The 18,640-nt window shown below is 40.6% G+C and overlaps 1 protein-coding gene across 3 annotated transcripts; it reads left to right on the top strand.

Moving 5' to 3' along the window:
• Positions 1-1,119: 1,119 nt before the first annotated feature.
• On the top strand, positions 1,120-17,693 carry cdk7 (cyclin-dependent kinase 7). Of its 3 annotated transcripts, XM_053653830.1 has the most exons (12): positions 1,120-1,248; positions 3,080-3,139; positions 7,570-7,603; positions 7,735-7,802; positions 9,340-9,408; positions 10,211-10,321; positions 13,213-13,331; positions 13,485-13,584; positions 14,540-14,626; positions 15,195-15,344; positions 16,477-16,621; positions 17,447-17,693. In XM_053653830.1, the coding sequence occupies exons 1-12, from the start codon at positions 1,183-1,185 to the stop codon at positions 17,473-17,475; spliced, it is 1,038 nt and encodes a 345-aa protein (XP_053509805.1). In that variant the 5' UTR covers positions 1,120-1,182; the 3' UTR covers positions 17,476-17,693. The 3 variants fall into 3 exon arrangements, with proteins under 3 accessions (XP_053509805.1, XP_053509806.1, XP_053509807.1); XM_053653831.1 differs by lacking the exon at positions 3,080-3,139 and having other exon boundaries at positions 1,127-1,248; XM_053653832.1 differs by lacking the exons at positions 16,477-16,621; positions 17,447-17,693 and adding an exon at positions 16,106-16,469 and having other exon boundaries at positions 1,127-1,248.
• Positions 17,694-18,640: the final 947 nt, after the last annotated feature.

The following is an 18,640-nucleotide window of genomic DNA, read 5'->3' on the forward strand; positions in this document are numbered from 1 at the left end:
AGTTTGCGTAAAACCTGATGATCCATTTCAGATCAAATCCATCAGAGTGTCATCTCAACACATGCTTCAATAGAATAGATTAGGCATGAGGAAAGTCTGACTGTTAAAAAAAAATTTTAAAAAAAAAACAGAATTTTGGACCCCACTGTATCTTTTACCTAGGAAGGTGCGCGTGGTGTACCTTTAATTAGCTTTTAGATTAAAGCGTGAAATGTACATCAAGTGGCATTTGGTACCTTCAGTTATTTTTTTAAAGGCACACCATATTCACATTTTCAAGTAAAAGATACATACCAAAGTTACAAAAGATGTACCCTTGTTGGTGCCTAGACATTGACATGGAAGTGTAGTATTGTACAAACCTATGAGTCTTGGACAAAGCAAAGAACATAAATGTAAATGTATTGTATTATACCTCTAATTCTACAACCAATAAAACATGAGATGTGAGAAACAATAATCACTCATTATCCCATGAAAGAAATCTTTGATTTCCCATTAAAGAAAAGTACAATGTGATCAAAACCTTTACTACAAACAAGCCAAAGAAAAAGCTACAGCCAAATCTTTTAAAAGATTGATCAAATTTCACAGAGGATGGATCCGAAACACAGATCATCAGTCATACGAGACTGCTGAAACATGCACAAAGTAAATTTTGGAAAAGAATTGTTTATAATATTATATACGGAGGAAAATATGATTAAATACATTATGAAAGAATCAGGGTAAGTCAATGATTACACAATAACTACCTTTTATACTGTTCATTTGTTTGTTGAGTTTTAAAAAAGAGTGAGTTTTTATTATTAAGGACATTTTAAAAGTGCTTGATTGCCATATTAGCAATCCGTTTGATACATTTTAAAGTGAATCTAAGCTCACAGGAAATGTACTTTATTAAAGGAAACACATTGGAATTTATATTACACATTTGTAACTCTAATTTATATCAAATATTTATATCAAAGATTACTGCTGGGACCGATAATGATCCAGTTTTCATTTATTTTTAATAATCCTACTCTAGGATGTAGCTTTAAAATCACAGAACGTGCCTTTGTTTGTGTTGCGTCTCAAATAAACCGTTCCTAAGGACTCTTGTTTCACCCGGAAGTATTTGGAGAGCTTTAACTCAGCAGTAGGTCCGTGTTCAACAAAGGACCGTTTGAAACCGAAAATATGGCTTTGGATGTCAAGTCCAGAGCTAAACGATATGAAAAGCTGGACTTTCTCGGAGAGGGTCAGGTAAATGACATCGCTAGGAGGATTATGTGCTTAATTTACTTTGCAGAGTGGCCCTCGTGCATGTGTAGGAATGAAATTCGGTAAATTAGACGTCATTAGCTTAGCAGTGTAGCTACATAATAAACACGCGCGGGTTTCTGATACAGTTACAGAGATCAGCTCTTTGGGGTTATCACTCATGCGTTTATCCGTTTTGCTCATTTATTTAGTCCTGCAGTTCATCCTGAGGACATTTGTTCAAAAACAACAGCTTTCCGACTGATGGAAAAGTTAGGGGCGAACGGGTGAAGCGTGGGGAGGGAACGGGGGGAGGGAACGGGTGAAGCGTGGGGGAGGGAACGGGTGAAGCGTGGGGGAGGGAACGGGTGAAGCGTCGAGAGGGAACGGGTGAGGGAACGGGTGAGGGAACGGGTGAGGGAACGGGTGAAGCGTGGGTGAGGGAACGGGTGAAGCGTGGGGGAGGGAACGGGTGAAGCGTGGGTGAGGGAACGGGTGAAGCGTCGGGAGGGAACGGGTGAGGGAACGGGTGAAGCGTGGGTGAGGGAACGGGTGAAGCGTCGGGAGGGAACGGGTGAGGGAACGGGTGAAGCGTGGGTGAGGGAACGGGTGAAGCGTGGGTGAGGGAACGGGTGAAGCGTCGGGAGGGAACGGGTGAGGGAACGGGTGAAGCGTGGGTGAGGGAACGGGTGAAGCGTCGGGAGGGAACGGGTGAGGGAACGGGTGAAGCGTGGGTGAGGGAACGGGTGAAGCGTCGGGAGGGAACGGGTGAAGCGTGGGTGAGGGAACGGGTGAAGCGTCGGGAGGGAACGGGTGAGGGAACGGGTGAAGCGTGGGTGAGGGAACGGGTGAAGCGTCGGGAGGGAACGGGTGAGGGAACGGGTGACGCGTGGGTGAGGGAACGGGTGAAGCGTGGGGGAGGGAACGGGTGAGGGAACGGGTGAAGCGTGGGGGAGGGAACGGGTGAAGCGTCGGGGAGGGAACGGGTGAAGCGTGGGGGAGGGAACGGGTGAGGAAGCGTCGGGGAGGGAACGGGGGAGGGAACGGGTGAAGCGTTGAGAGGTGTAACACACACTTAGCCGTGGATTATCCAGTTTATACCGCAGTCACTTGCCAGCATTGATGTGTTAATGCTGTCATTCATCTTTGCAGCACAAAAGTTGACAAAATATAACTGTTAATTTTCATTAGTTATTTTATATACAGGTCCTTGGATCTAGAATCCTGCTTTAAATCATACACAGAGATAAAGTAGTGCAAATAAGATTATTTATTCTAATTAATTACAGTAAATAGTTATATGAGAGAGAGAGAGAGATTGTGCGGGTGTGAATTACCTGCATCCATATTAATGATGAAGCCGTGAGTTTAGCTGTATGTTACTATGGTTACAGTTGTTTATAGACAGCGCATTCATTTAGAGCATTAATAAAACTGATTGAACCTACCCCTGGTACACACACGTATTTTAACACACACCTTCCAGAGTACTCGGACAGACCGTGGTATAAAAGCAAATAATCGTTCAAGTTTGATAAGAGAAACGTGTGTGTCAGTATTGTTGTTAGAAGCTGAGTGAGAGATTATCTGTAAAGATCATCAATTTAGAATAAAATAAATAACACCTTCTTCAAAAATTCTGAGGTTTCTCTAATGAATATGTTTTGGGGGTTGTTGGGGGGTTTTTTTGTGTTTTTTTTGTTTTTGTCACTATTTCATTGGTTAGATTAAATCCATTTGTATAGTAATAAATAAAAAAAAATCGATCAGAACTAGCTTGTTTCCTGTCAGTGTGTTTTGCGTTACAGTGGCTGGTGTTCTGTGTCTTTTGCAGTTTGCCACGGTTTACAAGGCGAGAGACAAAACAAAAAATACCATTGTTGCGATTAAAAAGGTAAGAAGATTAACTACGGCGTAACGGATGTCTTTACTTGTCGTCTCGTTGTAGTCATGAACAGCTCAATGAGGCTTAAACTCTCAGGCAGTTTGCTGTGAGCAGTCCGGGTAAGACTCAATGCAAAACAGTTTTCATGCAAGACTAATGGCAAAGTCATCACCTTGTGACTGTGACCCCAAGGTCGCTTGTCTATCATCCGCTCACTTGTAGAACCACGGTTACATACGCAGTCTTTTTGTTCTTTTTGTGTTGTTCCTGAACAGCCGGCTGGTTTTCGTCCTGAAGACCGTATATCAGTCAGTGCGTTTACACGGACAACAATAATCCACTATTAACCCGATTAAGACAATACTGTGATTAAGAAACTAGCATGTAAACAGCAATTTTTAATTACCTTAATCTGATTAAAGTCATACTCGAAGTAAACACAAATCAAATTAAGACAGGTGGAGTACTCCTGTTTAGTCGCATTATGGGCGTGTATTACAGACATGTACACACCTTAATCACATTATGCACGTCGTGTGAACGTTTTCACCACATTTTGCGACTGGACACGATCACACACGGCAGTGCTCAACATTTCATGGCGAACAAGAGAGCACGGCTGCGTCCCAAACCGCATACTTGCCTACTATACGCCTGTAGTGGGGAAAAATACATGTATCTCGGCTACTATATTGACAGTAAGTACGCGGTTTGGGACGCAGCCCACGGCTTCAAGCAGTTGTCTATTTGCACGTACAGCATGACAAATAATTAACTGCACTTAAAGCGTTCGTAAAAAATTAAATAAAAACACCCAAAACTGTATACGGTCCCATAACGAAGACCGACTGTATGTCGATACGTGAAATTCTGGAGGGACGTCGGACGGCGTGGCGCGGTGACATAATGACGTGTGCCGTTAATCTAATTATGTTCTAGAACATGTAAAAACGGGGACATGAAAGCAGTATTCTAAAAGCGAACACCTTAATCACAATATTATCTTACTCAGAGTAAGGTCAATAATTAGATCACTGCTGTCCCCGTAAACATAGTCAGTGATATCATCAGCGCTCAGAGCGTATCCTCAATAATGTCCAGCAGGCAAAAATATTGCTGATGCAGTACTTGAGGATTAAGTGTAAGAAGCACTCGAGTGCTGATCCTGTTCTCTATTGAAGATGAGAATCTCTCAAACTCGCCACATGGGGTGCAACATTTAATCTGTAAAACCTGGAGGTAAACACCGAGCTCTGCGTCGCTTCACAAATGTTTCGAAGCGCTGCACGGCTTCACGCGGCCAAGTTAAGCAGAAGTCGCAGACTCTCAAGTGATGCACTTTTAGTCCTCGATAGACTCGTGCGATATAAATATTATCACCTCTACGTGATCTTGCATTGCGGCGATATCCAGCGACGTTCATTCCAACTATTGCAAAAACGTTAAAGTACGCTCGTGTAAGAGAGTAAGGGGTTAATGTTTAGGTGCACTGGTGCGTTATGGGAATTGTAGTTTGGGGTAGGGTGTTTGTGAGCCACAGAGACAGGATATCCTTATTTTTATTCCACTAGTGGAAGTAAAACTGACTCTCTTCTGACTCATCATCGTGAAGGGAAAAGACCGGGGAAAAAAAAATACGGAACGTACCCCAGAGTGACGGAAAGTTTAGCCCCACTCTGGCCCCAGAGCTCTCGGATCAACAGAAGCTCCCCTGAGCAGGAAATGTAGCTCTAGTAGGAGTTATCACTTAAATATAGGCCAAAAAAAGCAATGATTCGCAGACACTTCCTGGGAGCCCTTCCCACTTCCCCCAGTGCTCTCAACTTGTAATGGGCTCCCTTGCTTTCTGTCATGATAACAGGAGAATGTTTCGAATTAATTCATGTGAACGTGTACATTAAACAAGGATATATTTAGCATCGTTTGACTAGATCTCTTAGGGATGCCCCCGAAATATTTTGGCAGAAAATAGCCTTAATAGAGTTTGACCCAGAAAGATGAAATCGGCCTATAACGAAGTGTAAAATCTAACACTTATGTATAAATATGTTAATGGTGATGATAATTAAAAGCTGATTGAATATGCTCGCTCTTCCCTTTTTCACCGGTGCGCTCCTCCTCTCCTGTGAACAGCATCAACAGAGAAAAACGTCAGCCATGTGGACGTTAGACAAGCGATTTCTCGAAAGATTACATCGAGATGTGGCGTTACATTAAAAAAAAACAACTGTTTACTGCATCTCTGCAGAATCACTTAAAATCCACCATCCAGCTGAGATTTTGTGATTTTCATGCCGGAGTTCCTGAGTGCACAGCTGGTAATATTATTACGCCTCCTTTATTCTCCTTAAATCAAAAATGTTGGAAACGGTGGCTTGCGCAAGCCTAGTCCCAGAGATCAGGGCTCTCACGTTCACCTCCCTTCTTTATCTGGAAATAACGCAGCCTGTGTGCTTATCTGGATCGCCTGTTTCTGTAATAGTGACTGCGTTTCTGCAGTTAGATGGTGAATCTGCGAACTGTACCCCGTGTACAGCCTTGACACTGGCCTGTAGCGCATTCACTGTTACGGCAGAGCTACGATCCTGGATTAAACCCCGTCTGCATTTTCCACCCAGGTGAGGCTCGCGTTAGCGGCCGCTGAAAGTCCGTCAGGCTGGGTCTCTGTATGCGAGACCATTTTACTAAGCTCCTCTGAGGTTCTTCGCGCCGTTACATTATTTGGCTCCGGCCTGCTGCCTACGTTCCAGTGCAGTAACGGCGCTCGGTCTTCCCCTTCCAGCATACCGAGGCTTCTGCCTGTTTCTGTTCCCGCTGCAACAACCCAGCAAAGGAGTATGCCTTTTCTTTTTATAGTCTCAGCAGTTGTTAGGGCTGGGTTAAAAAAAAAAAAAAAAAAAAGAATATCCATTCCCCGATTTGAATCGATCTTCATCTTAACGAAACGATATCGAGTCGGGAAATCGATTCGCCGTCTTTCGTGTTTTTGAATTTTGAAAGCGGTTTTAATTCTTAAACATGTCTCAGGTTGTTAGTGAATTTCACGGTCGCACCTTTACAGTGTTTGAATTTGTTGTAGAGTAATGTGCCGTTTGTGCTTACCTTGTGCGCACTGTGCGCACGTATTTATGATTTCTTGTTCCAGTGTTGCTCAAAGTAAAAGTAAAAAGTAATTCAACATAATTGTGTGTTAAAGTAAATGTGTATTTCAGTAATCTAGCTAAGTAGGAGCGTTTCGGTTACCAGGATTTCTATTAAAACATGGATTCCATGTCTGCAAAACTAACATTTTGAAATGAAATATTGATAACTAATAGATATCGAATAGAATCAAAACCATGTAAATAAGAACTGAATTGAATCGCCAAGTCGGTCGCGATACCCAGCCCTAGCAGTTGTGTCTGCGGTTCACTTCAGTCCTTCTGCAGCTGCGTCAGAGGAAGGACCACGAATAGTCGGCGGAGTTCCCATAGACTGAGCTGTGCACTTCACACCTCACTATTAGCATTATGATGCAAGTGCTTGACGAAGCTGCTCCAGTCCTAAAGGATTTTGGCACTGAACGTGTCCATCATCCATCTCTTTAGGTTCCTGGAATAACTAACAGCTTGCCATCTTGCCCGGAGTTTAAAAAATAAAAATCTGTAATTATGAAATTCTGGTTATTCTGTATCTGCAGTGCCCACACTGCTGTACAAACAATAGGCCGTGCGTCCATTCTAACGAATAACGAGTCGATATTTGCCGTCACTGTCAAGACACACTCGTTTGCTGGAGCTGATTTAACAATAAGAAATTTAGGTTTATTAGCAAGAAAGAAAGGACTTGAGCTCTTTATTTTAGCGTCTCTGAATCCACGGCCTCAACCACCCGGCAAGATGAGAGTGGGAAAGAGGACGAACGTGATATTCCAGGGTCCTTTTGGAGGGGGTCACAGTCAAGAGGTGACGGCTTTGTACTTGGCAAAGAAACCATCGCATGGGACATCCGCTAGTTCTGAAGGAACATGAGGAAATCACAAACAAAGTGTGGAAGAAATCTGACTGGGGGGGGGGGGAGAAGCTACCAGAGAGGGTCACGAAAATCAAAAACAGCCCTAAAAATTTGTTCCACTATTGATGTATAAGTGATATTTTAACCTACACGCTTTGATGATTTTTGTGCAAAAACATTTTACTTCCATTACATGTTTAGTCAGAATTGTCATTTTGGAGTAAGCGTATGCAAACTTTTTCACACTTCTGTACATCACTGATAGTAAAACTCAAGGACTAATAAGCTTTCAGTAATAATCCTTCAATATTGTCCCGAAGTAAAGTCGCATACAAACTGTGTACTAGAATTTGTGATTATTCTAGGGAATAATCCATGGGCATGGTGAGAGATTTATTTAAAATGTTACATCATTGATTTATTTTTTTTTTTATTATTCCCAACAGATTAAAGTCGGACACAGAACAGAGGCAAAAGATGGTTTGTGCACAAACCATAGCTAAATGATCTGCTCCCAATAATAATAATAATAATAATAATAATAATAATAATAATAATCTCATAGTTTTGTTTCTCCCTCCTGTAATTTAATCTCAATTCTGGCCTTTCAGGAATCAACAGAACAGCCCTGAGAGAAATCAAACTGCTGCAGGAACTGAGTCATCCAAATATTATTGGAGTAAGTGCTTGTATAAGTATTCAGTGACACGCAAACTTTATAAGGAATAAAAACACCACAGGGCTTGCTGTTCCAGGACAAGGATCCACGCCCTGGTGGTGTGATACACACCGACGTGAGGAAGAGTCACTGTTAACCCTCCTCAGCTGATTATTTTCCAATAACAGCACGTCCCAAAGCGTTTATCACGTCTTATAACACAGCGATTGCAATTAAGTTTATTACCGAGCGGCGTGTCAGGCGTCTACAGTTAATGTTATTGAAGTGCCGCAAGACAGATTAGTTCCTGTTATCACTTACATTATAGCAGCAATGAAGAGTTAACAACCTCTCGTGTTTTTCTCTCTCTCTCTCTTAAAATTAATAAGACATGCTTGTCTTTTTGAATTTGTCAAATTCTATAAAAGTTGCATAAAGGTCTCCTAACAAAGGTTCCCAATCGAGACGATTATATACGTTTTGTTGATGGCTCTGTTCTAGAACCTTGGGGTCATTTTTAATACCAGCCTTACATTTGATTCTTTTGTTCAGAGCACCGTTAAAGCATCCTTTTTTTTTTTCACCTCAGAAATACAGCAAGACTGCACCCCATGCTAAACTCCTCTGTAGCTGAAAAGCCGATTAACTCGTTCGTCGTCACTCGGCTAGATCACTGTAATGCCCTTTTAACCGGTTTCTAAATCCACAATCGATAAACTGCAATATGTACAAAACTCTGCCGCCAGGATCCTGACTGGGGACAGGAAATACAATCATATTACTCCTGCTCTGGAGTCCTCGCACTGGCTCCCCGTCAGATTCCGTGTCGAGTTTAAAATTACGATGCTGACATACAAAGCATTACATGGCTTGGCTCCTCATTACTTATCTGCTTTATTAATTCCGTACACCCCAAATCTCAGCCTGCGCTCCTCACAGTGTAATCTGTAAACTGTTCCACAAACACGCTTAAAATCTATGGGTGACGGGGCTTCTTCCGTCTCTGCTCCTTCACTTTGGAACTCTCTTCCTCTCGAACTTAGAGAAGCTCAGATCTTTGGCGTTCTTAAAGCTCAACTTAAGACTTACTCCTTTTAACCTTGCTGATGTCTACTTTTATTATTATTATTGTTATTTTTATTATTTTTATCATTCATTTTTTTCTGTGCACTGCTTGTTGTGTGTACAGCGCTTTGAGAAGCTGCTTTTAAAGGCGCTCTATAAAATACAGACGACGATGATTATTATTACGTTTTGTTAAATAAGAACACTTTTTAGAAAAAGTATCATTCGATTATGTGGAACTTCATACACGGTCCCTGTGGATGAGTTGTTACTATAGAAATAATAATAATAATAATAATAAGATCGTTAGGTGCATCAACAGTCAGGATTATTGTCAGAGCTGTGCTGTTATAGAAAATCAACACCAGACATAGAAATTGAACAGTGCTGTGGTATAAATATGTCATATCGAAGCTGCTGGGTATTTGATGATGTCGTTTCGTACAGTACGTATCACACTATAAAGCCTCATAATCTCTTCGCATCCCTGCAGCTCCTCGATGCGTTCGGACACAAATCCAACGTTAGCCTCGTGTTTGACTACATGGAGACTGACCTTGAGGTAAGCAATAGATGTCTTTTTTTCCAGCCAATATCCCTTTGTATGCCAACTTCTTAGGCAGCTCTTGGTCTACTATAATCACATTATAAGAAAGTGGCTCTCTCAGATTTCAGTCTGAGTCCTAATTGGATTTTAGCAGCAGCAAGCAAAAGCAGAGTGCAGGAAAGGCAGATCAATGTAGCCACCTTCATCTAGAGGACATATTCTAAAAGCAGGCACATGCCGTGATTGCAAAATATAGCGTTTATTTTTATCCAGTTCTTCATAGTAAAATAGGGTTAGGACGACATTAATTTGGCCACTTTTTGTTTAGGGAGGGCTTACTATGTCTGCAAAGGGAAGGTTATTTTTATTGTATAGGTTACTTTCCAGTTGGTAGATCTCTGTATTTATGGAAGTAATGGTTTGGTTTTACATTGTTGTTGTTGTTGTTGTTTTTGTGGCTACTTTCATGAATGTTTATTACAGGTAGTGTCTTATTTTATTTGTAGACAAATAAATCTTAGAATTTCACAGTATCAGTACACTGTTCACAATGTTTTGCCTCCCTGACACTTTTTTTATTTTAAACAAATGAAATGAGATATAATGGTTACTAATCATAAAGTTTACCAGGTAACATCCAAGTCTTTGAAAACGTTTTCCTTTTACTATGTGATACTTGTTCATAATGGAGAACATTTTTAGATCTTTCTAATGGAGCCGGTTTCTAAATGTGTGGTTTTCAACAAAACATATATTTTTTATCTCGGTTTTTAAATGAAAGATGTGCAGAATATCATCTGATGCTTTTCTGTTTCAGGTTATCATAAAGGACACGAGTCTTGTACTGACTCCAGCCAACATTAAAGCCTACATCCTGATGACACTGCAGGGTCTGGAGTACTTGCACCATCACTGGATCCTACACAGGGTCAGCATATAAGTTTATTAAAACTTACTTATATACCATTTCCATGTCGAATTCTCAAATCTGATTGGTCAGGTGGTGTTGATTCCTTTTCTACAACGGCAGCTCCAACAGTAGCGTCGGTGGTGTTCATTCTATACAAGGAGCTCGTATGGTGGACTAATAAAAGACCAAGACTAATCAAAAAAAAAAAAAAACGATGGTATATAAGCACATAAAATCTTTTACCACATGTTTGAACGCTCAATTCTGATTGGTCAGAATGTGTGCATTATTGTCGTATAACAACACGGGTAGTTCTGGCTGTAACAGGAACAATATTATTAATGCACTCGTTCTAATACGCTATTGTTTCCATAGTAACCGCTCATGCACAGTGTTTTATTTATTTATTTATATATTAATGTTTTCATATAACAGCACAGTCTGTAGTGTGTTATTCCTTATGGATGTGGTGAAGCTTGGAAACGTTTAGATAACGTTTTTGGCGTCTCCAGTTAGGGCTGCACGATTATGGCCAAAATGATAATCCCGATTATTTTTGATCAATATTGAGATCTCGATTATTTATCACAATTATTAATTAATTTTATTAATTATTAATTTTAGTGACAACATATTTTTATTGCACTTTCACATTTATTAAGTTTTCTCCTGCCACAATATAACACACAAGTAGGCATGGGAAAACTTGACCTGGTCAGTTACAGCTCTTTGACAGAATTTAAAGCTACACTATTAGACATTTTCCACTGTCATCGTTCTGGGCTGGAGTCAGTTCTCGAACTGCTCTGTGTATATTGTGTATATATCTGAATAATCTCATAGAGGATGTGATTGGATGAGTTCCTTTACTCGTCAGATGCTAAGCGCTTTAGTGTAATGGTGTTCATTAGGGATGCACCAATCAGGATTTTTACGACCGAAACCGATCCAGATACCAATCTTTTTTTGTTTAAGCTTTAATCAGGAGGTTTATCATAAACAGTTAAATGTAAGCTCCCTGCTCATGGTCACTGTTAATTGAGTTAAAATAATAGCAATGAGATACTGTTGGTTAATTGATAAATAAACAAGCATAAAATATTTATTTTTAAATATCTTAAAAAGCAATAAAGAGTCCTAATTAAAAGTAGACTAACACAAAAATGATCCATATGAGGAAAAAGGCTAATAGTCTTCTAAGGAAATAGCGAACTAAGCTTAATGTCAAATTGATATTAAATGCAACCCATAGTAATTAAACATTATTTCATTTCTCATTTTATTTATATTTTATGAAGTTATTATAATATCTATTTTTTATATTAAATGATTTATTTATAGCTAAGCACATTTTCTGTTTTTACATTTTAGTCGTTTTATTTTTGTTTATCAGTTTTTCCTTTTAGATGGGTTCCCCCAGTACAGTGTCCATGTCTGTTGATAATATTATGTTTTGGGGGGATTAAATCAAAACATGGAAACTGGAGTTGACTTTTCTGGTGATATCTGGCAACCGTGAGTTTAAATGAAGTGAATTAGTGAAGGAGAGCTGCAGTGTACTGTATGTTTACAAACCGAACAGTTCCTACTCTTGATTATGATTGGTGAGGATTTATTTAATAAATAATTTGAATTAAACCCACCTTGTAGCGTTAGCATCATTATTAATTTACTCCGCGCGAAGCCGCTGTGTCTACACGAGCAGGTGAAAGTTCAGGTCATTTTGCGGGATCAATAAAAGATGGCGGTTGTGAGATTGGGAAGTTGAAGCAGATGATGTTCAGTGTTACTCGTCATCATAATGGCTTCTTTGCAGTATTTCCACACTTGTTCGGTTGACTGCGGAGATGAAAAGCAGGTGTAAGTAACTGTTGCACGGTGTTGATGCATTTCGGACTTCCTGTAGTTTTTATTCTGATTGTATTCTACAACTCCGAACAGGTCACTCGCACCGGTGCGAATAAATATTTATTCACAGTCGCACAAAATACTTTTCAGTCACAAATGCGAGTGAAATGGTCGCACTGTAGAGCCCTGAGTTTATCTGCAAAGTTTTTTCCCGTTCGGCGTGATGACGTTTAATGTCCCGACAACCTCTGTTGTGCCATTTAGCATCATGCTAGTGTCATGATGTCCCCTTGCGCAAAGCGCCGGAGCGCACAGCGACGCTGGGAGCTCGAGGGCTAAATTGCTAACTCCGTTTCGGGGTTTTGGCGTTACAAAATGACGTCATCCCTGCGCCGCTGTATGGTGATTGGCTGTAAGTGTAGGAAGCGCTTGATTTGATCTGCAGCGGAGTTTTCTATGAGCGGAGGACGAACTTTAAATGTCAGTATCACAGTCGATCATGTTCATTTAATCGTGGGCAGTCAAAATCGTAATCGCGATAGATATTCGATTAATTGTGCAGCCCTGTCTCCAGTGTCACATTTGTGAAGGTCAGAGATAAAGCTGTTCCACTGAAGTTCCCACCAGCAGAAAGTCTTCAGAAGAGAGGACCTTGCGCTTTGTGGTTTCTCTTAGTAACAAGCTGCTTTTTTCCTCATTAACTTCGAGAGAGAAAACGAGAGGCCTGTGAGGGAATGACTTGGACTAACTTATTTTGCAGACTTTCCACAATGCCAGACGTAACTATATAAATGGATCAAATGTATGACGTCATTTCTTTAAAAAACGTTTCGTAATCATGGGAAAGCTGCAATAGTATGAGTAATAAAACACTTTGGACAATAGTAATCAACTTCAGGGTGATAACTCGCTCTGCTTCATGTTGGGCCATATCGCACCACCCCTCATTGATTATTGTCCTATTACAACACACACTGTCAGTTTTCTGTCACGCCCTCCCATTTATACCATCCCACTTTACAATGAGCCGCTTCTGTAACTGTTCCTGTCTGCTCTTCCAGGATTTGAAGCCAAATAATTTACTACTGGATGAATCCGGGGTGCTGAAACTTGCTGATTTTGGATTGGCAAAAGCCTTTGGAAGTCCTAACAGAGTTTATACACATCAAGTAGTGACCAGGTATACACTTCAGGTTTTATCAAATTAACTAAAACATTTCTTTAGTTATTTTCTGAATAGACCCGTCTTTACTTTTACATTGACACGTTTTAATTAAACTATATCCATACTGCCAGTAAAGTTAAATAGAATCACGTTCAAATCTTGTTTCAGATGGTACCGTTCTCCAGAGCTGCTCTTCGGGGCCAGGATGTATGGGGTGGGTGTGGACATGTGGGCAGTGGGCTGCATCCTTGCAGAACTCCTACTCCGTGTAAGTCTCAGGGGGTTTATGGACGTTCTTGTTCTCATGTGCCTTACCCATGTGGCTCATCACAAATATTAGTGATGGGTGTTCTCACGTATGCTAAATAGACAAGTATTAAACCTACCCAGGTTCACCTATTCAATACATGTTCCACCTCCGTGTTCACATACAGTGGCCACTGTATATATACATTTTAGTTTTAAATAGAATTTATAGTTGGCATAAAGAGTAACATAATTATACTGAAACTGTAAAGTTGTGAAATTGTCATGGAAACCAAAATTACAACACATCATGCCTTAGCATGATGAATGCTTACTTTATAGCCCGTATTTTCCATAATGGTTATATAATTACATCTGGACCAACTTCTAATAATTGAATAATTTTTGAAGAGAAGTGTGTTAATTGAATCCTGATGGGATTTAGTGAGTAATTACCGAAATGCGCTGTAAAAGCACGTTTTAATGCTTCCATTCAGTCTGAACAGCCTTGTAGGATGAAGGGTTACAGCATGAGGTTTTTGAGTACGGTAATTAAAAGGAAATAGGCAGAGCTTTTAAATAACAAATATGTGGGGTTTTTTTTAATTATTTATAATATATTTATATATTGTTTACATAATTCAATATTCAACAAGATTCAAGAACTTTGGTTGTACAATGAAACTCTTAGTTTGCACATTCTCGTGAATGCTGCATTATGGCATAAAACAAGAAATGTAAAAATCGTTCAGACATAGGTGGTGAGGTATTTTGCAATTTAAGGTAATTAATTTCTAGCGTGCAAGAAATAAAGATAAGTAAATTATACAACTTATTTGATTGTGCTATTTATGCCATTTGTGTGTGTGTGTGTGTGTGTGTGTGTGTGTGTGTGTGTGTGTGTATACAGATCCAAACAGATGTGCTCAACAGGTGATTTATTCAGTGTATTCATTTGATCTTTTATCTTTTGTAAGGTTCCCTTTCTGGCTGGAGATTCTGACCTGGATCAGCTGACAAAGATATTTGAAGCGCTGGGGACTCCAACAGAAGAGACTTGGCCTGTAAATGCACTTAGACATCACTGCGCTACACTGTATGATCAAACGTTTGTGGACACCTGCCCATCACAGCCATATGTGGGTCCTCCCCCAAACGGTTGCCACAAAGTTAGAAGCACACAATTGTATTGAATGTCTTTTGTATGCTGTAGGATTAAGATCACTGGAATTAAGAGGCCCGAACCTGTTCCGTCATGACCGTGCACCTGTACACAAACAAAGCGAGCTCCACGAAGGCATGGTTTGCCAAAGTTGGAACGGAAAAACTCGAGTGGTCTTCGGGATCAGGATTCCTCGCCCCATATCCGTGCCCGATCTCACTAATGGTTTGTGGGAGAATGAGCAAATCCCCACAGTCACACTCCAAAATTTAGTGGACGGCCTTACCAGAAGAGTGACGCTTATTATAACAGCAAAGGGGGACTCAATCTGGGATTTCAAATTCAAAGCACATATGGGTGTGACAGTCACAAACTTTTGGCCATATAGTGTATTTTTCTCCTAAAAATTGATTTCATTAACAAATATCAAACATAGACTGAACTGCTTGACCATGTTGGTTTGTTCTAAGGGGATGACCAGTCTCCCAGATTACGTCTCATTTAAACTGTTTCCCGGCACACCTTTGGAGCACATTTTCAGTGCGGCAAGCGACGACCTTCTGGAGCTCCTGAAGGGCCTGTTTACTTTCAACCCCTGCACCCGCCTCACAGCCACAAAGGTAACCGGGACATCCGTTTTCATTGACTCAGATTAAGCTCTAAATGATCATTTCTAGTGTCCAGTTACCTCATCTGCATAACAGTGCACACTACATGACTTTGAAAATCTCAGACTCGCCGACCCGTTCGCACTTACACGACTTTAACCGCTTGGATGCATGATCGCTAAATCCCACTTTCTCAAGAACATAAACACTGAGGTACTACGCTCTAAGGAAACGAGAAAAAGAGGGGGGTAAGAGAAAATGTTGAGGAAAATGCAGGCAATGAGAATCGGGATTGTGAGATTTCGTGCCACATGTTTAAGATGTCGATAAGCCAAACACGTACTTAAGTAGCCTTTGGTTTTCCTTTATTTTTCTTTCTCAGTGATACTTTTTCACTTATTTTAAGTCTGAAAACATGCCATCAGTAATGTTCCCATTGTAGTAATGGGAACAATTCTTTTCAGTAGTTTTGTGTAGACACCGTTAGCGCCACTTGGTAGAATTCCTCTTCGAGATGTATTGTGAACATGGCGTCTAATTGGTAAAACGATGAATACACGCTCCTCCGTACGGATTCGCTTTTTATAAATCACAAATGAGCTTATTAATCTAACAAATTAGTGCCGCGAACTGTTTAAAAATATTGAACGAACCACTCACAATTAATGTTTATATGCAACGTGAAATATTCACTGTGTGAAGATGGTGAGAGAGAGAGAACAAAAAAAAGTTTAAGGATGTCAACTATAAGAAAAATTTTTATTTGTGTGAAGGGAAGAAGTCGATTACTACTCACACCGAGTGAAAGCGTCACTGATGGGGGATGAGTTCACACCAGAGCGCACTCTTTCCCTGGAGGAATGAAGAGACTCCAGAATTAAAAAGGGAATCCGTTTACTGTATCCCACATCATCATGCAGTGGATTTGCATTTACACCCTGCTAGTTTAGCACTTTCACAAGTCTCTACATGAATAGTGACACGTGTGTGTGTGTGTGTGTGTGTGTGTGTGTGTGCGCCGTTTATAAATGTGGCTCATGAACTTTTCAGGTCCTCTTGTACAACAAAAGGTGGTTGGTGAATTGAGAATAAAGCACGTGTCTTTACCCAGCATTCACACAGTTTTTCTAAATGTGTATTGTAGGCATTGAAGATGCAATATTTCAGCCAGAAACCAGCGCCCACCCCAGGCCCTCAGCTTCCCCGGCCAAACTGTTCAGCGGAAGCTCTAAAAGAAAAAGAAAATCTCGCCATTGGCATTAAAAGAAAACGTGACGTTATCGAACAAGGTGAGAACGCATGCAGTTTCTTTTGTGTTTGTATAAATATTTATCTGCCTGTGAATGTAAGGATTAAAGTAGCTTTAGAACGCTGTGTGTGTTTATTGTCGGGTAGCACGTGTATCTATAAGAAACACAAAATAGTGACCCAGCTCTGTGGAATTCTCAAATCGGATTGGTCAGAGTGAGTTGAGCGATTTTCTACAGGAACAATATGGCTGACGTGCAATATAATCTAAGACAGTCCTTCCAGGATTTCGTGATTTTTTTTATGCTTGCAGACATGAATGCAAAATCAAACAAACGCCGCAATATTCAGCAGAGCTGGCAATTTTTCTAAATTACTGCAGATTTTGGCCAAGTGTGATGTGAACTCATCACAACACACAGTAAGTCAAAGCCCTCTTCGGTTCACGTGCGTCGAACAGGAGTACAGCTAAAAGGTCTCATTTAGCAACAAACATCACTGCGAAAGACCGCGCAGAACGATTTCGTGCAATTGCGATTTCGACAATTCAAGTCGAAATTTTTCCACAAAAAACTCAACAAGTTACATCGCAAACTTTGTTACGACCAAAAACGCTTGATTTTGCTGCAGCTTTTTTCAATCACAAAAAACTCTGCCACACCCTGTACGGACTGCTAAGACTAAAAATAAACAGATTTTGTTATTTAATAAAGAAAAACGTGTAATAATTGACATAGTGAAGGTTTCTATAAGGAGACGTTTACCTTGTAGAGCTTGCAAGTCCAATGTCCAAGTCATCTTTAGAACTTCGCACATGGTAGCTTGGACAAAGACTGACTGATTTTTTTTTCTTATTTATTCTTTAGGCACCCTGAAGAAGAAGTTGGTGTTTTAGGTGATGTGGTTTGGAGACTCTTGCCTGGTTTTGAGCCATAGTGCTGAAGCGCTGCTGCGGCAGACATCCACTAATAAACAGTACATTGGTCAACCTTTCATGTAACTAACTGTGACTGCTGGAACGGGCATATTTATGTTGACTCAAATGATCATATTTTTTTTTCAGTTATTTTTATACATGTAGTATGTAATTAAATTATGGGGATAACATGCTGACTTTGTGTATTGATTGAATTTCAAAGTTTGATAGCACAAGTGTTATTCATTTAGACTCGAAGATCAGCTCAAAGATCGGATTTTTTAATATCCTTCAACTGGTCCTTTAATTCAGGGGCTTCTGTCAGAGCTTTCAAGAAACTTTCTCGTTGTCTTGAATTTTGAGATACAAAGTGGTCATTATGTGAAACGTTCTTGTTACTATGACGTAAGGGAAGTGTTTTTTTTTTATTCTTTTTTCTGCAGATATGAGATTTCATATACAGACAAATGTGATTTGTCTTTTGCATCTCATATGACACAGACTAGGGGGCGCATGGTGGCTTAGTGGTTAGCACATTCGCTCACACCGAGGTTTGATTCCCGCCACGCCCCTGTGTGTGCATGTTTGCCCCGTGCTGTGGGGGTTTCCTCCAAAGAGGAAGGCTGATGGTAGGCTGCTTGGTAGGCTAATTGGCATGGACAAAGTGTCCGTAGTGTATGAATGGGTGTGTGAGTGTGTATGTGATTATGCCCTGCGATGGATTGGCACCCTGTCCAGGGTGTACCCCGCCTTGTGCCCTATGCTCCCTGGGATAGGCTCCAGGTTCCCCTTGACCCTGTAGGATAAGCAGTATAGAAGATGGATGGATGATGCCTACTGTGTTCCAGGGAAAATTAGGCTTAACTATTGTTGGTTATTTATTTATTTGAGATGTTTTTCCAAAATTACCTTCAGTTGAGGTGAGCAGTTGAGGGTTAATGACGTTGCAAAGATTCCAAAGATTTGAACTCTCAACCTTCAGATCAGTGGCCTGGGAACTTCTGAGCCACCAAAAGACATGTCCGTCCTTCGACATGAATGTCTAAAATCCATCCATCCATTTCCTGTACCGCTCGGACTCGGGAGACAGGGCGGGGAACACCCTGGACGAGGTGCCAATCCATCGCAGGTCACAATCGCACAC

Source organism: Ictalurus furcatus, chromosome 22 (assembly GCF_023375685.1).
Source record: "Ictalurus furcatus strain D&B chromosome 22, Billie_1.0, whole genome shotgun sequence".
Lineage (NCBI taxonomy): Eukaryota > Metazoa > Chordata > Actinopteri > Siluriformes > Ictaluridae > Ictalurus > Ictalurus furcatus.